Source organism: Hemitrygon akajei, chromosome 10 (genome assembly GCF_048418815.1).
Source record: "Hemitrygon akajei chromosome 10, sHemAka1.3, whole genome shotgun sequence".
In the NCBI taxonomy this organism is placed as follows: Eukaryota; Metazoa; Chordata; class Chondrichthyes; order Myliobatiformes; family Dasyatidae; genus Hemitrygon; species Hemitrygon akajei.
Window position 1 is genome coordinate 29,533,684 of NC_133133.1, and position 25,154 is coordinate 29,558,837.

General features: G+C 42.1%; 1 protein-coding gene across 2 annotated transcripts in view; it reads right to left on the bottom strand.

Moving 5' to 3' along the window:
* LOC140734256 (short transient receptor potential channel 5-like) overlaps positions 1-25,154 on the bottom strand; it is a 132,349-nt gene that overhangs the window by 62,217 nt on the left and 44,978 nt on the right. For both annotated transcript variants that reach the window (XM_073057980.1, XM_073057981.1), the window contains exons 3-5: positions 19,695-20,216; positions 12,879-13,215; positions 9,868-10,007 (exon numbers count right to left, since the gene is read on the bottom strand). In XM_073057980.1, coding sequence (XP_072914081.1) covers positions 9,868-10,007; positions 12,879-13,215; positions 19,695-20,216 — 999 coding nt within the window. The remainder of the gene's footprint in view (positions 1-9,867; positions 10,008-12,878; positions 13,216-19,694; positions 20,217-25,154) is intronic.

Below are 25,154 nucleotides of genomic sequence, written 5' to 3' on the forward strand. Positions count from 1 at the left end.
CCCCCCCCATTCTTCTAAATCCCAGCGAGCACGGGCCCGGAGCCATCAAACACTCCTCATATGTTAACCCTTTCATTCCTGTGATCATTCTTGTGAACCTCTCCAATGCCAGCTCATCTTTTCTCAGATAAGGGGCCCAAAACTTCTCACAATACTTCAAGTGTGGTCTGACCAATTCCTTATAAAGCCTCAGCATTACATCCTTGCTTTTGTATTCTAGTCCTCTTGAAATGAATCCTAACATTGCATTTGCCTTTCTCACCGCAGATTCAATCTGCAAATTAACCTTTAGGGAATCCTGCATGCATGAGGACTCACAAGTTCCTCCGCACCTCTGATTTTTTAATTTCTTCCCCATTTTGAAAATAGTCGAGGCCTTTATTCCTTCTGCCAAAGTGCTAAGCAGACTCATGTGTGGCACCTTGTCAAAGGTCTTCTGAAAATCCAAATAAATAACATCCATTGACTATCCTTTGTCTTTCATGCTTGTCTATCAAGATTATTTCTTCCAACAACTCCAACAGATTTATCAGGCAAGATTTCCCCTTTAGAAAACATGCTGATTTTGGCCTGTTTTATCAAGTGCCTCCAAGTACGCTGAAACCTCATCCTTGATAATAGACTCCAACATCTTTCCAACCTCTGAAGTATGGCATATAATTTTCTTTCTTTTGCCTCTGTCCCTTCTTAAAGTGTGGAGTGATATTTGCAATATTCTAGTCCTCAAGTACCATTCCAGAACCTAGTGATTCTTTAAAGGTCACTACTAATGCCTCCACAATCTCTTCAGCCATATCTTTCAAATAATTGGGATGAAGTCCATCTGATCCAGGTGACTTATCTACCTTCAGATTTTTCAACTGCCCAGCACCATCTCCTTAGTAATAGCCACAACTCTCATTTCTGCCCCCTGATTCTCTTGCATTTCTGGCATTCTGCTAGTATCTTCCACACTGAAGACTGAAGCAAAGTACTTATTAAATTTGTTTGCTATTTCTCTCTCCCCTACTACTACCTCTCCAAAATCATTTACCAGCAGTCCAATATCCACTCTCATCTCTCTTTTACTCTTTATATATCCGAACAGCTTTTTGTATCCTCCTTTATATTATTGGTTAGCTTACCTTCACATTTCATCTTTTCTCTCTTTATCAATTTTTTGGTTGCCTTTGGTTGGTTTTTAAAATCTTTCCAATCCTCTACCTTCCCATTAATTTCTGCTATATTATATATGTCCTCTCTTTTGTTCTTATGCTGCCTTTGACATCCTTTGGCAGCCAAGGTTGCCACATCCTCCCTTTAGAATCTTTGGATTGTATCTTTTTTGCACCTTCAAAACTTCCCTCAGAAATACCAGCCACTGCTGTTCTGCCATCATCCCTGCTACTGTCCTTTCAAATTAACTTGTCAGCTCTTCTTTCATGCCTCTGTAATTCCCTTTACTTCACCGTAATAACAATATATCGGATTTATACTCTCCTTCTCAAACTGCAGGGTGAGTTCTATCATATTATGATCATGCCTCAAAGGGTTACTTTACCTGCAGCTCAGTAATCAAATCTGGGCCATTACATAACACTCAATCCAGAATTGCCATTCCCCTAGTGGGCTCAACCACAAGCTGCTCTAAATAGTCATCCTGTAAACATTCTACTAATTTCCTCTCTTGGGATCCAGCACTAAAATGATTTTCTCAGTCCACCAGTGTATTAAAATCCCTCATGACTGCAGTTGAGAGGGTGAGTAGTTTCAAGTTCCTCGGTATACACATCACTGAAGATCTCACCTGGACTGTACACACTGGCTCTGTGGCAAAAAAAAAGCAAAGCGGTGTCTCTTCCACCTCAGGTGACTGAAGAAGTTTGGCTTGAGTCCCCAAATTTTCAGGACTTTCTACAGAGATACCATTGAGAGCATCCTTACCGGCTGTATCACCACCTGAGAACTTCCCTCCCTCCATTGAGGACATTTACAGAAGCAGGTAAGTAAAGAAGGCCTGGAAGATCATCGGGGACACCAGTTGGCCCAACCATAAACTGTTTCAGCTGCTTCCATCTGGCAAACGGTACAACAGCATTGGACCAACAGCTTCTTTCTACAAGCCTTTAGACTTATACATTCACATGTCTGTACATTGCGACGGAGTTATAGCAGAATGATTTTTACTCCCACACATTATGGGACAGATGTAAGCTTTAAATAAATTCAAATTGAAATTCAATATTGCCCTTTTTACATGCCTTTTCTATCTCACATTAACTTCTAGCCCTCGTCCTGGCCACTGCTCAGAGGCTCGTATATAACTCCCATCAGGGTCTTTTTATCCTTGCAGTTTCTTAACTCTATCCACAAGAGTATTACATCTTCTGATCTAAGTCATCACATTCTAAGGATGTGATTTCATTTTTAACCAACAGAACTACCTGACCCCCTCTGCCTAACTGCTTGTCCTTTTGATACAATGCGTACCCTGGGATGTTCAGTACCGAACTATGATCTTCTTTCCGACTCAGAGATGCCCACATCATCATACCTTCCAACCTCTAACTGTGCTGCAAGATTATTTACCTTATTCCTTATGCTGCTTGTGTTCAAATATAACACAGTCAGTCCCGTATGCATCACCATTTTTGATTTTGACTGCTTGTTACACTTTAACTCATCCCAGTGACTGTAATTTTGCCCTATCATCTGCCTGTCCTTCCTCACAGTGTCATTATACACTGCACCTAGTTGTATACCAACAGCCCTATCCTCAGCCCTATCACTTCGGTTCCCATACCCCTGTGAAATTAATTTAAACAGCTCTAGCAAACCTACCCACAAGGATATTGGTGTCCCCCCCCCCCACCCCCCCGGGTTCAGGTGTAACCTCTTCTTTTTGCTCATGTTGTACCTTCCCCAGGGGTGAGCTCAATGATCATGAAATCTGAAATTCTTCCCCCTGCACCAATTCTTCAGCCATGCATTCATCTGCCAAATCATCCTACCCTTACCCTCACTGGTGCGTGGCACAGGCAGCAATCGTGAGATTACTACCCTGGAGGTCCTGCTTTCTAGATTTCTACCCAGCACTCTAAATTCTGTCCTCAGAACCCTCTTTCTTTTCCTACCTATGTCATTGGTACCAATACGTACCATAACTTCTGGCTGTTCTTGAACACCGAGGACCTGATCCAAGATATCCTGACCCTGGCACCTGGGAGGCAACATGTCATCTACCTGTCGCGTTCACGTCTACAGAATCTGCTTTCTGCTCCTCTAATTATGGAATCTCCTATCACTGTTACACTCCTCTTCTCCACCTTCCCTTCTGAGCCACAGGGCAGAGTCAGTGCCAGGGAGCTGATCACTGTTGCTTCCCTATGGTAGGTCATCTGGTACTGTTGGCAATGAACACACAGCCTTTCAATGTCTTTATGGCAATACCTGCATCAGCTGTAGTTTATTGATTACAGCTCAGTGTTGAACACCATCAGACCCTCAGTTTTAATCAGCAAACTCCAAAATCTGGACATCTGTACCTCCCTCTGCAACTGGATCCTTGACTTCCTCACCCAGAAACCACTGTCAGTGCGGATCCGAAATAACATCTCCCCCTTGCTGACAATCAACACTGGCGCATCACAAGGGTAAGTGCTTAGCTCACTGCTCTACTCTCTCTACTCCCACGACTGGGTCGCTAAGCACAGCTCACACGCCATCTATAAATTTGCCTATGACACAACTATTGTTGGCAGAATTTCAGATGGTGATGAGGAGGTGTACAGAAGCAAAATGGATCAGCTGGTGGAGTGGTAACAGAAGAACAACCTCGTACTCAATTTCAAAGACCAAGGAATTGATTGTAGACTTCAGGAAGGAGAAGTCGAGGAAACAAACACCAGTCCCCATTGAGCGATCAGCGGTGGAAAGGGTGAGCAGCTTCAAATTCCTGGATGTTAGCATCTCTGAAGATCTATCCAGGGCTCAAAATTACAAAGAAGTTACAACAGCAGCTACATTTCATTAGAAGCTTGAGAAGGCTTGGTATGGCACCAATGACACTCACAAATTTAACAGATGTACCAGAGAGAGCATTCTAACTGGTTACATCACCATCTGGTATGCAGGGGCCACTGCACATATCAGAAAAAGCTGCTGAAAGTTGTAAACTCAGCCAGTTTCATCAGGAGCACTAGCTTCCCCAGTGGTGAGGACATCTTCAAAAGGCAATGCCTCCAAAAGGCAGCAACCACCATTAAGAACCTCCAGTACTCAGGACATGCACTTTTTGCATTGCTACCATCAAGGAGGTGGTGCAGAAGCCTGAAGATACACATTCAATGTTTCAGGAACAGCTTTTTCCCCTGCGCCATCAGATTTCTGAACGGACAGTGAACCCACAAACACTACGTCACTATTTCTTTTCTCATTCAGAGGATGCTAAATCTTTGTGGGTGGAGTTAAAAAACTGTAAGGGTTAAAAACAACAATTATGGGAATCATATATAGGGCTCCAAATAGTAGCCAAGATGTGGGGTTCAGATTGCAAAGGGAGCTGGAAAAGACGTGTAATAGGGGTAATGGCACAATTGTAAAGGGGGACTTTAAAATGCAAAGGGATTGGGAAAATCAGGTTGGTGTTGGGTCACAAAAGAGGGAATTTGTTGATAGCTTTTTAGAGCAGCTTGTACCTACTTGAGGAAAGGCTGACTTAGACTGGGTGTTGTGTAATAACCCAGATCATATTAGGGAGCTTAATGTAAAGGAACCATTAGGAGGCAGTGATCACTTATGTTGAATTCATACTGCAATTTGAGAGGGAGAAGCATAAGTCACATGTATCTGTATTGCAATGGAATAAAGGGAATTACAGTGGCATGAGAGAGGAGCTTGCCCAGGTGGATTGGAGGAAGTTACTGGCAGGGATGACAACAGAACAGAGATGGCTAAAGTTTCTAGGAATAATTCACAAGGCACAGGATAGATATATCCCACAGAGGAAGAAGTTCTCAAATGGCAGGGCTAGTCAAACGTGGCTGACAAGGGAAATTAAGTGCTGCATAAAAGTCAAGGAAAGGGTATATAAGGTAGCAGAAGTAAGTGGGAAATTGGATGATTGGGAAGCTTTTAAATTCCATCAAAAGGCAACTAAAAAAACTGTAAGAACAGAAAAGATGAAATATGAGGGCAAACTAGCCAATAATATAAAGCAGGATAATATATAAACAGTAAAAGGGAGGTGAGAGTTGATATTGGAACACTGGAAAATGATGCTGGTGAGGTAGTACTGGGGGGACAGAGAAATGGCAGATGAACTTAAGGGGTACTTTGTATCTGTCTTCACTGTGGATGACACTAGCCGTGTGCCAGAGCTCTGTGACTGTCAGGGAGCAGGAGTGACTGTAGTTTCTATTACAAAGGAAAAGGTGCTAGGCAAACTCAAAGTTCTTAAAGTGGATAAGTCACCTGGGCCAGATGGACTACATCCCGGAGTCATGACAGAGACAGCTGAAGAGATAACAGATGCATTGGTCATGATCTTTCAAGAATCACTTGATTCTGGCATGGTCCTGGAGGAATGGAAGATTGCAAATGTTACTCCACTCTTAGTGTTCTTCAAGGAAGTAACTAGTAGGGTGGACAAAGGAGAGGCAGTGGATGACTTTCAAATGGCTTTTGATAAGGTGCCACACATGAGGCTGCTTATCAAGATAGAATCCTATAATGTTACAGGAAAAATACTGGCATGGATAGAGGAATGACTGACAGGCAGGAGGCAATGAGTGGGAATGAAAGGGGCCATTTCTGTTTGGCTGATGGTGACTAGCATTGTTCCTCAGGGGTCAGTATTGGGACCGCTACTTTTCGCATTCTTTTTCAATGAGTGGGATAATGGAACTGATAGCTCTGTGGCAAAGTTTGTGAATGATACGGAGATAGGTGGAGGGGTAGGTAGTGCTGAGGAAGCAATGAGATTGCAGCAAGACTTACACAAATTGGAAGAAAGGGCAGAAAAGTGGCAGATGGAATATGCGTTGGGAAATGTATGATAAAGCACTTTGGTAAAAAGAACAATAGTGCAGACTATTATCTAAATGGTGAGAAGGTTCAAACATCAGAGGTGCAGAGGGACTTAGGAGTCCTCGTACAAGACTCCCAGAAGGTTAATTTACAGGTTGAGTCTGTGGTAAAGAAGGCAAGTGGTAAAGAAGGCAAATGCAAAGTAGGCATGTATTTCAAGGGAAGTAGAATATAAAAGCAAGGAGATAATGCTGAGGCTTTATATGACACAAGTCAGGCTGCACTTGGGAGCATTGTCAACAGTTTTGGGCCCCATATCTCAGAAAGGATGTGTTGCCATTGGAGAGAGTCCAGAGGAGGTTCACAAGGGTGACTCCGGGAATGAAGGGGTGAACATATGAGGAGCATTTGGTATCCAGAACTAGAGGGCACAGCCTCAAATTTGAGGGGTGACCTTTTAGAACAGAGGTAAGGAGGAATTTTTTTTAGCCAGAGAGTTGTGAATCTGTGGAATGCTCTAACACTGACTCCGGCGGAGGCCAAGTATGTGGGTATATTTAAGGCAGAAGTTGATCATTTCCTGATAGGTGAGGGCATGAAACGATATAGCGAGAAGGCAGGTAAATGGGTTTGAGTGCGATCCGGGACCAGCCACGAAGGAATGGCGGTGCAGGCTCGATGGGCTGAATGGCCTAATTCTGCTCCCATGTCATATGGTCTTATAGTCTTATTCTTTTGGTTTCTGTTTGCACTACTCAGACTCAGTATAAAACTATATATAAAACTTTAAACTCAGTTTAATGTTTTGAATATATTATTATAATTTATAGTTTTTTATTATTGCTTTGTACCGCTGCTACAAAGCAAAGAATTTCATGTATGCCAGGGATATCAAGCCTGATTCTGATTCTGAACTGCCTACTGGCTTATTAAAATATTAACCAATGGAAAGTTTCTTAAAATATTTTAACCACAAGAGATACAGCAGATGCTGGAAATAGTGAGCAACGCACACAAAAGATTAATGAATGGTCTAAGCCCAAAACATTGATTGTTTATTCCCCTCCGTAGAGTTTCACTGGCATTTTGTGTGCATCTTAAAATTTTAGTTTCTGAATTTAGTAAGAAACTACTAGGACTGCGCATACACAACACAGAAGTATATTTGTGTGACTATCAAGGACTGTGCCTGTTAAAAGCAAATAGCATATTCATATAGTATCTTATATTGTGTTCCCAATATTCAAAAGTTCGAAGGTTCATTTATCATCAAAGTATACAACTCTGAAATTCTTCTTCTCCAGATAGCCACGAAACCAAGAAAGAAAAGAACGGCAGCACGATCACCAACCCCCAAATCCCTCCTCCCCACTCAGGAAAAATGAACAAAAATGGAACAGACACATCAAGCCCCAAATCCCTCTCGCCCACACACAAAAAAAACAAGAAAGATTGGGTGAAAAACACAGAATATAAAAAAACTGTAAGACTGGGGGGAAAAAATCCATAGTCCAAGTCCATATCCAAAACACAGAAAACCTGGGTAACATTCTCCTGGTACAGTGGCAGCTTTGCCTCTCTCTGGCAGCAGAGCGATCCCACCAGCGATCAAAAGGCAGTCTTCCCTCTCCATAGCAGAGCAATCCCACCAGCAATCAAAAGGCAGTCTCCCCTCTCCAGTGGCAGAGCGATCCCACCAGCAATCAAAAGGCAGTCTCCCCTCTCCAGTGGCACAGCGATCCCACCAGTGATCAAAAGGCAGTCTCCCCTCTCCAGTGGCAGAGTGATTCCACCAGCAATCAAAAGGCAGTCTCCCCTCTCTATAGCAGAGCGATCCCACCAGTGATCAAAAGGCAGTCTCCCCTCTCTAGTGGCAGAGTGATCCCACCAGCGATCAAAAGGCAGTCTCCCCTCTCCAGTGGCAGAGTGATCCCACCAGCAATCAAAAGGCAGGCAACCGGTGCTCACCATCCGCATTCGATTTGATGTTTCAATCTCTTCCATCACTTTAATTGGTGAACAATGGAAGCTTTAATTGGCGAAATGGACTTGAACATTGGCCTTGCAACCCGTTCCACAACCTTCTCACCACGAGGCCTACAGCTGCTGCCTCTGCCTCCCAGAATCCTCTCAGAGACTGCAGAGTGCTGAAACACCCAAACAATCTACAAACTGAAAATCACGGCCTCCAACAGTTCCAGAATCTCACTCAAGACGAGAAAAAAAGTAAAAGACATAAAAGAAGAGAAATAGGTGGTTTTGTGGTCTATCCAGAAGACGTCAACCATGGGAGCATTGTACACAGGCGCCATCCTGACGAAAAGTTATTTGGAGTTTGTTATTAAAATTTAAATTCATTGAATTTTTTTTTTGTGGGAAAGATTCGATGGCCTGAGAAAGGAGAATCATAGTTCTTTTTGTTGACTTCATCCATAATTTATGGTAATAAAATTGTTCACTGACGTGTTTGAAATTTGTTTGACATTGCTTAAACACTGCTTGTGATTCCCCCCTTCTTACTTGGTGTAAAAGCTTCTGCTCAGCAATATATGCATCTGATCGTGTATGTATCTGCAGAATGTACATATTTTCAACTGGCTTTTAAAGTTTTATACCCTACCAGAGCAAAACCTGCTCAAGCAGGTTCTCCGGTAAATGTGTAGGCTTTTTATACAAAAATCTATGTCTAATTAGGAGTATCACACTGGGACTTTGACTCGAGCAATCTTCCTCCTTTCATTTTCTGACACTAATCGTGGATGAAGCAACCTGGGATGGCTTGAGATATAGTGGAACCTGGAGGCACATTCTGCTGAGCTATCCCAATAGCAGAGTTCAAGAAACTAATTGATGCATTGGCCACCACAACTCTGAGAGGGAAGGATAGATCAGAAGGAAAAAACAAAACCGAAGTATGTAAATAATATTCCATTTAAAATATTTCAATGTTCCTAAACAAAACCAAATTTAAAAGTGTATCAATCAGCAATAACTTGAATGAACTGCCCATACATATTGGAGATAATGAAAATTCAAATTATATTTATTATTGAAGTACATATAATTCACCGTACACTACCCTGAGATACGTGGGTGATTCAACAGTGGTTTGTCCTCCTGTATTTTCTAACGTGTAGCTCAAGCTACAAAGAAATCTGCTCTATCCAGAATTGGTGTTTAGTAAGTTTTGGTCTTACTAGGGGGTAAGAGAAAACAATTTGGTAAAGGTGATAAATGAGCAATCTGATTTGATAATCTTCTTGAAGTAACAATAGGGCAGGACGTGGATATTCCCTAAACCCACAATTCACCCCTATTCCTCATCTCCTTGGTCAGAGAGTGGTAAAACAAGGATGTTACAGAAAACCATGCCCTATGTATTAAAGAGACCAATAATATGTGAAAAAAGAAAGCCTTTTTAGAACCTGGGTTTGCCTCCCTGAAATTGATCCAATGTAATCAGTACTCATGGAATTTCCCCAGGGAAGAGGGTGAATAACAATAAGTTTTTTTTCCAAGTTCAATTAGCTTTGTCCTGCTTACACGTAGAACAATTAAACCCAAAACAAACGTGGACTCTGATCAACCATTCCCTTGTATACAAGAGCAATCATTCCCCGGAGTACCTCCATTCATCCCTCAAATGGATATTCTTTAAAGGAAAATTTACACGAAGGTTTACCTTATTGGCGCAGCTCACAGTTAACCGACACGTTCAAAGCTGTAGCAAACACTTTCTGGGTGACACACCGATTTCACAAATTGCTTCCATCACAATCACTACCAAAGATGTATCCTGCTATCATTAATGGTGCTTACTGGGATTCCTGTGTTGAAGTGTACAGTATGCTGACTACTCACCTTCACGTAGGCAACAATCTTCAGTGAGATGGTGGCCAGGTACAAAGAGTTCATAGCAAAGTCCATCAGGTTCCACCAGTCGTGCACATATTCATTAAAACCACCATCCCACATCTCCTTGATCTCAGCCCATATAAAACCTAAAAATAAAGTATTTGTTTTAATTATCTGTATTTCTGAAATTCTTCATTTGATCTGGTTTTCTATGTTATTTTTATTTTTAGCAGATGTAAGATCAGTATTTACTCATCATCTTAAAATATTCTCAGTTTTTCTCCTTCCTCGACCTTCTTAAAATATTTTCTGATGCATTCTTATTCTTTGCAGTCTTTCACATGGACATCCACATGTATACCAATAATACATTTTAAGTATAACTGTGACAATAATGGGATTAGTATTATTCTAAAGGAACAGAAGAAAGAACACAGATCACTGAACAGGACAACAAAGGAACAGGCCCATTGCCCCGTAATGTCTATGCAGAATATAATGCCTAATTAAGATAATCTCTCCTGACCCATATTCCACTGTTCCCCATATATCCCTGAGCCTCTCTAAAAGCTCATATCTCACATTATTATATCTGCTTCCACCACCGTCTTTGGCAATACATTCCAGGGACCTTTCACTCTCAGGGTGAATGAAAGCTAGCCTTGCATGTCTCCCCTCTCACCGTAATCCATATCCCGAAGTACCTAACATTCCTCTAAGAAAAGATTCTAACTGCCTATTTATATACTGTATGCTTCGGGGCATGTTCCCACTCATTATTCAGAGCCTCATTTCCCTAATGACCGGAAAGGGTAAGCGTCATCAGTATGGGATTTAACAAACTCTTTGGAAGAGATCCTTCGAGAATCTGCAAAATCGTGATTCTCAGTGCAAGCCAGGTGACCTGTTCCACACTCCTTCATTCCTACCAAAGTTGAGCAGGAATGGTCAGGCAGCTCAGCCAGATTTTAAATAATCCTCCATGCCCCGCTTTCAAGATCTACCTGCATTAATTCTATCTTGCAAAGGAATGAAGCTCTACATCCGTTTCAGTAATGGCTTGCTACACCATTCTTCTATTTCTTCAAGTCAACGTTGTATGACTTTGAGTATTGAGTATAAGAGTTGGAATGTTATGGTGAGGTTGTATAATACATTGGTGAGACCGAATTTGGAGTATTGTGTGCAGTTTTGGTCATCGAATTACAGGAAGGATATTAATAAGGTTGAAAGAGTGCAGAGAAGGTTTACAAGGATGTTGCTGGGACTTGAGAAACTGAGTTACTGAGAAAGGTTGAATAGGTTAGGACTTTATTCCCTGGAGCGTAGAAGAATGAGGGGAGACTTGATAGAGGTATATAAAATTATGATGCGTATAGATAGAGTGAATGCAAGCAAGCTTTTTCCACTGAGGCTAGGGGAGAAAAAAACCAGAGGACATGGGTTAAGGGTGAAGGGGGAAAAGTTTAAAGGGAACATTAAGGGGGGGCTTCTTCACACAGAGAGTGGTGGGAGTGTGGAATGAGCCGCCAGATGAAGTTGTAAATGTGGGCTCACTTTTGACATTTAAGAAAAACTTGGACATGTACATGGATGAGAGGTGTATGGAGGGATACTGGTGTGGTGAACTACATATACCTGTCTGGACACGCCCCCCCCCCCCCCCCCCCCCCCGCTGACTGCTCCTGTGGCTCCTCCCACAGAGCGTGGCTCCTCCCACGGACCCCGGTATAAAGGCAATTGGAGACACAGCCCCGGCCTCAGTCTCCAGGATGTTGTGTGGTGGTCACTTGCTGCTTGTCCTTTCTTCCAGCCAATAAAAGCCTATATCTCGCCTCACATCTCCGAGAGTTATTGATGGTGCATCAACTGGCCAGGTGCGGGTCAGTGGGACTAGGCAGAAAAATGGTTCGGCACAGCCAAGAAGGGCCAAAAGGCCCATTTCTGTGCTGTAATGTTCTATGGTTCTAACTTGCTTAGAGAGCTCAGACTCCTGCCAAAATCTATTTCTCTGTGCAGATCTCCACCTGCAGACATAAAGAGATCACCTCGACACACCATGAGGAGGAATTAAATTTCTTTCACTGTCACTAAGTTGAGTGGAAATTCTCTTCCCCTGAGGAGACTACCATAGCTACCACCTTCTTTATAACGGGCCTGTTGGGTTTTATGGCCTGTCTGAGCTGAACTAGATGAGCTGAGGGACCTGCATCTGTGCCATACTTCTCTATGACTCTAGATAGTGCAGAGACACACTCTTGGCATCAATCTCATTTTGTTTTTTCAAACATCAATGTCATCAAGTTATTCATGTTCTTTTGTTTGACTGTCCTCCTCCTCCTCCTCCCCCTCCACAGTCCATGCCTCATCTCTGACAGCCATGATATTTAATGGGAGTGTGCCTTTTAAGGTAAATATCCTTCCCTAATTTTGGCATAGTAGAGAGTCATAGAGCAATACAGCATAGGTAGAGGTCATTTGGCCCATCTGATCTGTGCTGACCACAGCACCCATCCAACTAGTCCCAATTTCCTGTGTCTAGTCCATTTCCCACTGAGATCCTCCATGTACGTATCCAAGTCTTTCTAAAGTCCTAGCCTGGCCAACTTCTTCCTATAACTCAGGCTTTTTAGTCCTGCCAATAGCCTTGTAAATCTTCTCCGCACTCTTTCCAGTTTAAACAAGCCTGCTCAATAATAGGGTGACAAAAATGTGATAGTACTCCAATGTCTTGTACAACTGCAACATAATGTCTCAAATCCTATAATCAATACCCTGACTGATGAGAGATGGGAATATGCTGAATTCGGTGATCCCATCCACATATCTGCCATTTTAGTATTTATTTTTCGGCCTAAAACAGATTCACGTTTGATTGTAGCCAAATTCATGATCTTTCCTTTCATCTGGTCTCCAGATCTAGCTTCATTACTAATGGCCGTAATCCACTTTCCAGACATCTCACCACAAGGCACGAGCTAATGTAAAGTGATGCTAAATAAGGAAGAGAGGTTTACCTAAAACCCATGGCAATATCATCCACTCCACAATGGTTGGTGGTGGCCCCTGCATGTGAAGATCCGTCTTGACGATGTGCTGAGACGCCAACAGCAGCAGGAAAAGGAAGGTCAGGTAGGATCCAGTGTGGCAAATAAATTTGATAAAAGGGTTCTTGATGAACAGTCCCAGTCTGCTCTTTGGCGCCACCAAGTACACGACAGATAGTATTGGAAAGAGAAACCCAATGGTAACGCAGGTCAGGAGCTTCACTGCCCAGTGCCGGCGACGCCAGCCAGGAAACCCGTCATACCACAACGTAGCCAGGAGCTGCTGGCAGTTAGGCTGAGCGACAAACTGTGAAGGAAATAACAATGATGAGAGTCCATTTAAAGCACAGTGCTGAGGTTGAACCCCCACCCCCCACCCCCATAGAATGTTTTTCCTTTTTCTCTCTGTCCAAAGAACCAGATTGTGCAGAGATAAAGGTAGCTAGTGTAGAGTGGCTGCTGTGCCACCAGGCTAAGGGATTTGGCAAACGCCGAAGTCATTTGCAGTTGCAGAAATACTGGCTGTGCCACCACAAGTCATGTCGTTTAAACGTTGCAGTACTCTGCAGCTTGGAGATTTAATTTACCCCTCCTAAGAACTGATCCCGATGCAGTTTATTTTAACAGCTAGACTATGCCAGATTCTAACATCCTGGATAGTTCACAATGCAATGCAAAAACTAAACCCAGCTTTTGGCAGACAAGGAGTCTCATCACGTGTGCTCATAATTCAGCTCCAACGTTTACATGGCTTCAATCTGGATGCACCATGCTGATAAAGGTTACAGAGATTTCCACCATTTTATATGCAAAGTGAGAGATTTTATTGCCTTGCGCAGGTCTTGGCATCACTATCCATGTTTTTGTTACCTCCAACAGCTTACGCTAAAACACCACCAGATTGCAACCAAAGTAAGCCTTTTCTGGAAGATTTACAATATCATCATGTGTTTCTTAAAATACGATGACCAGAATTGGGTGCAACACTCCAGTTGTGACTTAATCTATTTGTTTTTAATATACAGTAGATCAACATAACTGCTCTGCATTTGAACTCTATGCCTCTGTTTATGAAGGTTAGCATTCCATTATTTTTTTTATTTTCAATCCTTTAATATATCTTGACATTTTCAACACTGATACTCAGGTCCCTGTGTTTTCACGCAACATTTAAATTGCTTTTAATCTAAGCTCTCTGTCTTGATTTTTTTCTCTGCCAATACATAGCACTTCACTCTTCTTTGTATTAAGTTTCTTCTGCCTATTTTGCTACTGGATAAATATCCCTTTATAGCCCATTATTGTACTTATCATAGTTTCAACCTTCATGTCGCCTGCATATTTGGAAATTTCACATTGCACGTCATTATCTGGATGATCAATATGCCTAACAAGCCCTGGGAAATGCATCTAGATATCTTCCTTCAATGTAAAAACTACCATTTATCACTACTCTTTGCTTCCCATCTTTGAACCACTTTCCTGCCCACTGGTCCTTTAATTCGATGCACCTTAATTTTGCTAACTCTTAAATGGAACTGCATCAATTACCTCCTGAAAAATCACATAAACAATATTAACTGCATTCTCTTTATTAATCTTCTCTCTTTAGTTAGTCTTCTTAGAGTTACAGTGCCTTCCGGCCCATGATCCCCCACCACCCAATTACACCCAGGTGACCAATTAGCCTACTAACTTGTATGTCTATGGACTGTAGGAGGAAACTGGAGCAGCCTGAGGAAATCACGCAGTCACGGTGAGGATGTACAAACACCTTACAAGCAGCAGTGGAATTGAACCCAGGTTGTTAGAGCTGTATGAGCTGAATACCCCTTATCGAAAATGCTTGGGGCCACAAGTGCTTCAGATTTCAGTTATTTTAGGATTTTGGAATACAGTATATAGTGAGATAGTTTGGGATCACCATCATTTCCAACTCTGAATGTATACTACTGGCAAACAGTCTTTGTCTTAATTTGTTCATCACACATACATGCTTAACAGTAAAAATTATTACATATTATTAGTATACCAAAAACATAATGTGTGCAAGGTACCAAAAGCAACACACCAGCATCGGGCGAATACCTGAATCAGCTGATGAACAACAACAAACAACGGCGGGCTTTCAGGCTCCACCTACGATGCCATGTCTCTGCCCGAAATGTCGACTGCTTATCCGTTTCCACAGATGCTGCCTGACCTGTTGAGTTTCTCCAGTGTGTGTTGCTTTGGATTTCTAGCAGACTTTCTTGTGTTTGTGACAGTACACTGTATTTGTGTTTTGCTTTTTAAAAAAGTTTTATGTTAAAGTATAATAACAACCAGCATTGTTGTCTTGTTCTGGTGTTAGATTTTCATCAGTAATGATCTTGGCAGACTCAACAAAGAATTTCTCTGTTACTCCATGATCAGCGGATGCTTTATCACCACTAATATTTAAAAACTTAATGCCATACCTTTTCTTCAATGTCACTAATCACCCTGATGAATATTCACAATTACCTTTGATTTTCAGTTTGTCTCTGCTTGTTTCATGATCAGCATACCGTTAAGCAGCATATGTTCATTCAGACACTGATGAATCCACTCTTTCAATACACTTCAAGATCTTCATTTCTCACTTTATGCAGGGTTTTCCTATTTTTTATCAACTTCTGTTCATCACATAGGTGAGATCACTTCTCAGAACTGTCTGTGGTGTGCAGAGGCCTGCGCATCACCTGGGAACCTTCCCAGCACTTTGTAGAATTGCCCATTTGCAACGTCATGTTAGCACTCAAAAAGAGCATTTTGGAGGTTTTTGGATGAGGGGAACTCAACCTGTGGTAACCATAACACCACCAAACTGCTCTTATTAAATCAGGTTGTCTAACAAGATTTACCTTTAACAAATCCATATCATATCATACTGGGGTGAAAGTAATATAAGTTTCCGATACTGTGATCATATCGACAAGTTTGCCCATTTAATCTACTTGTACTGGACAATTCCTCACCAGAACACTGTGCAATCAGCTTCCTAAATACTTTAATCTCTCGTGCTGGCTCTTCTTAACAATTCTTTTTTTTTCGAGATGATTATTTCCCCAGAATCAAGATTACACTGCCTGACTGAAGTTGTTTGGCATCTCCTTGTGTTTCTTTAGAACATGGGCATTTTTCAACGCCTTCCAGTAACTCATCGGTAACTAGGGGGAGCTGGAAGACTCCTGCAAGCTACATTGCCATTGTATGTATCTCACCTTCAGTTGATTACCTCTTTTTTTACTTCCATTTCCTCCTCATTGTCAAATTTCACCCAAATGTTATATTGATATGAATAATTCCTGATATATAACCTTCTCCATTACAACCCAATCTGGGTCCACCTATCATTACACCCTCTGTCTCATCTCTGCCTCTCATTCCTAGACTCTGGATATCCTCCCTCTACTCTCTCAGTCCTGATACAGTGTCATGATCCAAAGAATAACGCATTAGCCACCACAGACGCCCACTAAGTTCTTCTAGTTTCTTTATATACTTTGTTCCAGATTCCAGCATCGTGAACTTTCCAGAGTAACACACAAAAATGCTGAAACAACTCAGCAGGTCAGATAGCATCTATGGAGGGAAGTTGGTCAGCATAGTAAGTGTGGTGGTTAGCACAACAATTTACAATATAGATGACCTGGATTCAATTCCTGCCACTACCTGTAAGGAGTTTGTACGATCTCCCCATGACCACATGGGTTTCCTCCGGCTGCTCCGATTTCCTCTCATGGTCCAAAGATGTGCCAGTTAGTAAGTTAATTGGTCACTGGAAATTGTCCTGTGATTAGGCTAGAATTAAATCAGAGTATTGTTGAGCAGTGTGACTCAAAGAGTGGGAAGGGCCTATCCCCTGCCATATCCCAATAGATAATTAAATAAGTGGTCAATGTTTTGAGCCAAGACCCTTCAGCAGGACTTTCCAATATTTCCAACATTCTACTTTAGTTTCATCAACTTCTTTAACCCTTTCCTCGTGCAGGGAGCTCTGACGTTGGTTGCCTCGTGCAAGTACTTAGCTTTTACCTGAAGCATCTTTTTTGTAGTTTAACCTTCTTGCCCATCAATATTTAGAGTCATGGAGGGTTACAGAGTGCATGAAAGCAGGCCTTTTGGCTCAACTCATCCATGCCCATGTCATGGTCCGGATCGGTTCCCCTTTAAATTTAGTTAAGTTGCGATCCGGACCATTGATGCCTTGTTCCCTTCTAATTCTGTTTCACGCGTCCCTTGAGCTTGGCAATCAAGGTGATCTACTCTCGACCCGATCCGGCAGCTTATAAGCCCTTGGCTTTAGCCATTCGGGGCGAGAGTGTTAAGAAGCCTTCACAAGTCACTGCCGCTACGACAAGCCAGAGTTATCCAGCCCGCATCCGAGTGCCAGCAATTCGCCTTCCTTTGCCAGAGTGGGTCCGGGCAAGGTCAATCTACCAGGCAGGGGTGAGTTGAAGGCAGAGTCCTGACTCGATGTTCATGCCCCTTGTCCGTGTCTACCCCTCGAAGAGTCCCGGCTCGGTGCCTGAGTGGAAGGTGGAGTCTTGGCTTGATGTTCATAACCAGTGTCCATGTCTACCCCCTGAAGAAGAGTCCCGGCTCGGTGCCTGATCTGAAGGAGGAGTCCTGGTTCAAGATTCCTTGCTGTGTGTTTTGGTGTCCATGTTTCTGGCTGCAGTGATCCATGGTATCCAAGTGTATGGCGGCGGTGAATCAAGGTCCCAGTCTCCAAGTCCAAGGACCGTGGCGATCCCAGTCCCCAGGGTCCAAGTCCAAGGTCCGCGGCTGTCCATGTTCCCTGTTTCCAAGTCCCAGGTCCGCGGCGATCCTACTCCCTAGTCCCCTAGTCTGAGGTTCATGTTCCTCTTTGTCCTCCTTGATTTCCTGATTTTCTGTGTAGCGAGTAATAAATACTATTTTATTGTACCTAAGAAAGACGTGTTTGTGTCCTGCTTGTGGGTCCTCTCCCAGCACCCTTGTCCCCACCTCGTGACAGCCCATTAAAAAGTCCATCTAAAATACTCCCAGTTGCATGGATTTGGCCCATAACCAAATAACCTTTCCTATCCCCAAACACACCTTTTAGATGTTGTTATCGTATCTGTCTCAACCACTTCCTCTGGCACCTTCTCGTGGTTGCGTGAAACAGATGGAGTGTCCGCAATGTTCAGCCAAGACTGACTTTGGGCTTCGGTTAAATGCAGCCAGTGCTCTGATTTCAGACTACAAATCAGCTCTGCAGACACCTAGTTGCAAAGGGGGAGGGAATCCAAAGGGAGATTTCCTAAGAAGGAGGCAAGGTGTCTGTAGGTCTGTAAGTACCCCACTTTCCTCACACAATATTAAAAAACATTAGGCTATTTTGTAAGGAAGCAACAGCAATACTGCAGGTGTATTGGTCAATCAGCATTTACAAATATGCAGAAATTCCATTCCATTCCATGCTCACTCATTTGCAATTGTCAATGGAGTTACGACCATTTAAGACTTTGATTTGTATCTCTCTGCAGCTTTATACCTATATGAGCCTGCATTTCCACGTGCAGATCCTCCTGGAAAAAGACCTGGACAATGTTTCTAGTCCCCTTTCTGGTGTTCATTTGCCTTGGTTTCAGGTAAGGCATAGATCTTCAGCATTGCTTTTGACTTTAGAATGGAGCCTGATCCATGCTTTCTAATTCATTTCGCTTCCACCCTCTAAATCACTTCAACCAACTGATCTTAAACTAGAATGTGTTACACAACCAGAGATTAATTAGTTTGCATTTTAAACATAACTGCATTAGGTTAAATGGAACAGTGAGCTTCACGCATCACCTCACATTCAATTTAGAAATTCTCTGCCCCTTTACTGAACAGAAATTATTTCCTATAAATAGATATCGAAGGACAAAAGCTTAAGGAAAATTTCTGTTACATTATTGCCTAAAGTTATGGACACAAATTGTGCCATTTTCTGCCAGGTGATGGGGGCAGAGGAAGGGAAACTCATCACCATTTTACCCCATCATGCTTGAGGCCCTTAACGTAACAGCTATCAATCACCTGCAATGCCTACACACACACACACACACACACACACACTAGCTCACATACAGTACACTCTCTCTCACACATACATACACACAAACTACACACTCATACACACCCACCCAAACACACACACACACACTAGCTCACATACAGTACACTCTCTCTCACACATACATACACACAAACTACACACTCATACACACCCACCCAAACACACACACACACACTAGCTCACATACAGTACACTCTCTCTCACACATACATACACACAAACTACACACTCATACACACCCACACACAGACACACACACACACACACACACACACTAGCTCACATACAGTACACTCTCTCTCACACATACATACACACAAACTACACACTTATACACACCCACACACACACACACACACTAGCTCACATACAGTACACTCTCTCTCACACATACATACACACAAACTACACACTCATACACACCCACACAGACACACACTAGCTCACATACAGTACACTCTCTCTCACCCATACATACACACAAACTACACACACACACACACACACACACACACACACACACACACACACACACACACACACACACACACTCATACACAATAACATACAAGCACACACACACTGAGCCCACAGGGTAACATTTGTCTGCCTAGATGGAGTTGCTAGCTACACCAAAGCTAACTTGTAACAAGAGCTTCATGTCCAAGTCCTACCTCTTTCTGATGGTACTTGATGGCCACCTTGAGCTTGGCTAGATCATGGCATTTCTGGGGGTCGAGTTCATCACTCTGGTCATCTCTGTGGTTCAGGATAATCTCGAGCTCTCGGGAACTGCGTGCTTGATCCAGAAGGTCCTTGGCAAAGAGCTTGCACTGCTGCGACAGCTCCTCATATTCAGCCTTGAACTCGTTCTCAACTTTGCTGAGTTCCTTCAGCTCCCAACCCAACTGAAAGGCTGTGAGGATTGGGTCTTCACTTGACAAAGCTATCAATGAAGGGCTGGCCAGAGCACGATAGACATTCAGACGTGACCTTGAATGACGAAGGCTGTCAACTTCTGTGCTGGAGACACACTCCACACAGTTGCACCTCACTTGGTGGGGTCGGGGGATGGATACACCCCCATGCACCAAAAGTTTTATTATCTCATAATTATTGGTGTGTGCAGCAAGCATTATGGGTGTAATATCCGGAGTGAACTCAGAGAACTGGGCATCCATCAGTAAAGGAGGAACCTGTCAAGTTAAGGAAAAACATTAATCAATAATCTTAGAATATCAAAGCAAAAAAAAATCAACTTAGAAATGCTATAGACTGAAAACAATATATATGGAATTTTGAGATACTGGATCATGGAGTACACAGGTCAGTCACCAGTTCTTGTTTTGAAGTAGTCTCCATCAATTAGGAAAGGTGGTTATAGTACCTCTGTCGTCCAGACTATTGTTGGAGGCCCAAAGGACAATTGTTCTGCCTCTCAGGCCCACAATAATAACAACTGAACTTTTTTGAAGGTATCTCCCTTTCAGATGGCCGGTTTGTTTCTAAAACACCAACCATGGTCCAATTTGTACTATAAAATCTCAATTTTCACATTAAATGAGGACCATTATATAAAATAAGTGGTTAGTGGACACACCTGGAGACAGCCTCAAGAAAATGCAGAGAGTCATGAGCGCATCACAAGCAACAGCTTCATCTCCATGGCCTCTCTCTATACATGCTGCCCCAGTAAATCGGTCAACATAATCAAGGATCCCACCTACCCTGCACATTCCCTCTTCTCTCTCCTCCAATTGGGTAGAAATACAAACACCTGACAGTTTGTGTCACCAGACTCAAAGGTAGTTTCTATCCCGATATTATAAAACTATTGACCTGGCCTCTTGTACAACCAGATGGATTCTTGAACTCACAATCTATCTCATCATAGCCTTATGTCTTATTGTCTGCCTGCATTCTATTTTCTCTGTAACTAACACAAGGTTCTACATTCTGTTATTGCTTCTCTCTTCTACTACCTCAATGTCCTCGTGTGGGTGAAATGATCTGTATGGATGGCATGCAAAACAATGTTTTTTACCGTACCTCAGTACATGTGACAATAACAAAAACTTAAAATGGAACCAGCTCCATTACCAGGATCAAACTAGGAACTCATTTTGGAACCAATAATGCTCCTTTAATGACATCACTGAGAATCAACGTCAAAGGTTTGCTTTTTTCAGAAACAATTTCATTGAAATAACTCATTCTTAATACTAAGACCAATTAAATCCTTATTTTATACTAAGATAATCATTTTGTTTTTGTTGTGTTTGCAACAATAATTCCCTTAAAATGATTAAAAATAGCCCAATTGAGAATGATTAAAATCAACTCTCCCAATGTCAAAATTATTTCATTGAAGAGGGGTTATAAATGTTTTCACAGTACTCTTTGCAAAATGAGTGATGCAGCATCATTTGTAGATTTTCTGTTTCCAAAATTTCATGTCATTGACTACTAGAATCAAAAGTTCAGAAGCAGACTGCCCTCCATATGTGTCACACAATCAGCACATACATTGAAGACTAATTTCTACCTGTAAGTGTTGATCTAAAGTCATAATTTTGTGCAATTGTCCTGATCCAGTAATTGCATATATTTAGGTCTCAGAGGAGAAGATCACTGGATTTATGGTAAGAATGATCACCATCACTCGCCCAAAGGAAATAAATTACTCTTGCAAGTGACAGCCAGATTCCAAAAAAGGAATTAATCAAAAGAAGCATTGAATACTGTGTACAGGTTTAGGTAATGTTCTGTGAAAAGAGCATTCGAGAAAATTCAGGAGACTTAAAACTTGTTATAACGGTCACATGGGTGTAACATGAGCAGCTCGTTATCGTGTTGTATCTCTAAATAAAATAAAAGCTCAAGCAGTAACGTTTTCCCAGAACAGATAAGGCACAGAGGAGATCCATTATCTTCTTAATTTTTAAGAAATTTGGTAAGATAAACGTACAGATACTCTTCCATTTATACAAACATACAACAACAGACGGTATTGGAAATTTGGGAACTGTCAACAACCACGTGGATTAAGAGAATTTTCTTCTGCAGTCGCTCTGGGTCGAGACTACTTCTGCCTAGTATTGTGGGATCTGAGATGGCTGGATGGGATCTGCTGCTGTGGGGCAGTAGATGGTTGACAGGGCATGTGGGTAAAAGGTGGTATATCCCTTCTTTGGCTTGTTACCTAAGAAAAGAAGAGCTTATGAAAGGTTCAAAAAGCTAGGTAATGATAGAGATCTAGAAGATTTTAAGGCTAGCAGGAATGAGCTTAAGAAAGAAATTAGGAGAGCCAGAAAGCGTCATGAGAAGGCCTTGGTGGATGGGATTAAGGAAAACCCCAAGGCATTCTACAAGTATGTGAAGAGCAAGAGGATAAGATGTGAGAGAATAAGACCAATCAAGTATGACAGTGGAAAAGTGTGTATGGAACCAGAGGAGATAGCAGAGTTATTTAATAAATACTTTGCTTCAGTATTCACTACGGAAAAGGATCTTGGTGATTGTAGTGATGACTTGCAGCAGACTGAAAAGCTTGAGCATGTAGATATTAAGAAAGAGGATGTGCAGGAGCTTTTGGAAACCATCAAGTTGGATAAGTTATTGGGACCGGATGAGATGTACCCCAGGCAACTGTGGGAGGCGAGGAGGAGATTACTGAGCCTCTGGCAATGATCTTTGCATCATCAATGGGGACAGGAGAGGTTCCAGAGGATTGGAGGGTTGCAGATGTTGTTCCATTATTCGAGAAAGGGAGTAGAGATAGCCCAGGAAATTATAGACCAGTGAGTCTTACTTCAGAGGTTGGTATGTTGATGGAGAAAATCCTGAGAGGCAGGATTTATGAACATTTGGAGAGGTATAATATGATTAGGAGTAGTCAGCATGGCTTTGTCAAAGGCAGGTCGTGCCTTACGAGCCTGATTACATTTTTTGAGGACGTGACTAAACACATTGATGAAGGTAGGGCAGTAGATGTATATAGATTTAGGCAAGGCATTTGACAAGGTACCTCATGCAAGGCTTATTGAGCACGTAAGCAGGCATGGGATCCAAGGGGACATTGCTTTGTGGATCCAGAACTGGCTTGCCCACAGAAGGCAAAGAGTGGTTATAGACGGGTCATATTCTTCATGGAAGTCAGTCACCAGTGGTGTGCCTCAGGAATCTGTTCTGGGACCCCTCTCTTCATGAATTTTATAAATGACCTGGATGAGGAAGTGGAGGGATGGTTTAGTAAATCTGCTGATGATACAAAGGTTGGGGGTGTTGTGGATAGTGTAGAGGGCTGTTAGAGGTTACAGCAGGACATTGATACGATGCAAAACTGGGCTGAGAAGTGGCAGATGGAGTTCAACCTAGATAAGTGTGAGATGGTTCATTTTGGTAGGTCAAATATGATGACAGAATATAGTATTAATGGTAAGACTCTTGGCACTGTGGAGGATCAGAGGGATCTTTGGGTCCGAGTCCATAGGATGCTCAAAGCTGATTGACTCTATGGTTAAGAAAGCATACAGTGCATTGGCCTTCATCAATCATGGGATTGAGTTTAGTAGCTGAAAGGTAATGTTGCAGCTATATAGGACCCTGGTCAGACCCCACTTGGAGTACTGTGCTTAGTTCTGGTTGCCTCACTACAGGAAGGATGTGGAACCCATAGAAAGGGTGCAGAGGAGATTTACAAGGATATGCCTGGATTGGGGAGCATGCCTTGTGAGAATAGGATGAGTGAACTCGGCCTTTTTTCCTTGGAGCGACGAAGGATGAGGGGTGACCTGATAGAGGTGTATAAAATGATGAGAGGCTTTGATCATGTGGATAGTCAGAGGCTTTTTCTCAGGGCTGAAATGGCGAGCATTAGAGGACATGGGTTTAAGGTGCTTGCAAGTAGGTATAGAGGAGATGTCAGGGGTGAGTTTTTTATACAGAGAGTGGTGAGTGTGTGGGATGGGCTGCCGGTGACAGTGGTGGAGACGGATACGATAGGGTCTTTTAAGATACTCCTGGACAGGTATATGAAGCTCAGAAAAAAATAGGGCTATGGGTAACCCCAGGTAATTTCTCAGGTAAGGACATGTTCGACATAGTTTTGTGGGCCGAAGGGCCTGTATTGTTTTGTAGATTTTCTATGTTCTGTGTTCTAAGTTGACATGTTCACAGTTCATTGACTTGTTTGGGTTGACTGGGCTCTGATCTCAAACTTTACTTTCCTCTACACTAGTTGAGCACTAGTAGAAACCAGTTTAATTATCAAAATTTATCATCTGAACAACAGAAATCTGAATTTCTGGATGAATGCAAACTCTTCAAGGAGTCCCATAATGTGCTATCAGACATACATAATTGTCCTGGAGTCTCCAAACGTTAAAAGGCTAACTTTGGGATCGGCAAACAAAAAAAAAACTTAGGGCATGGAGTAAAATTGCTACGTTTATTAACATTTTAGTGATATGAATAGATAAAACTACTGAGGCCAAAGACTTTTTCAGTAACAGTCAAGTTTGATCCAATAAAGTAAGAGTCATTTCCTTTCAAACCAATAGGGGAAGACAATGTCAACTTGATGGATTTTCTAACATGAGTGTAGGGAGGGGCAACTTGAGTTAGGATTCATCATGTGATAAAACTTAGAAGATTACATCCAGTCAATGTTAGATGCTCTAAATAACAAAACACATGGGATCATCTACAAGTGCTCATGAACAGTGGATCCTCAGAGATTCCACATATGAAAATCACATTTGGCAATTTAAAAAATTATGTTCGGCTGATGAAATCAAAGTTTATTTTTTAGCATGCATTTCAATTTTTACGAGTTTTCAGTTCTACACAGAATAATGGCAGCATACGGTTTATGAGCTGTTATGTCGTTCAGAGCTTTTTATAACCACTGTCCATATATAAATAATGGATATGCATAAGTCCAGTACACAAATTTAATTGTTTTAAATCATCTTCTTCATTTAGCAGTTGCATTACAGTTATAAGAGAAGAAGGTTTGTCTGTTAGTGTATTTGGATGATTAAAGATGGAAATATTTTTCATTGATCTGTGAATGTGAAGTGATATCAACATTTCTTGATGCTTACTGATAAAAATCACATCCTGCCAAGTCT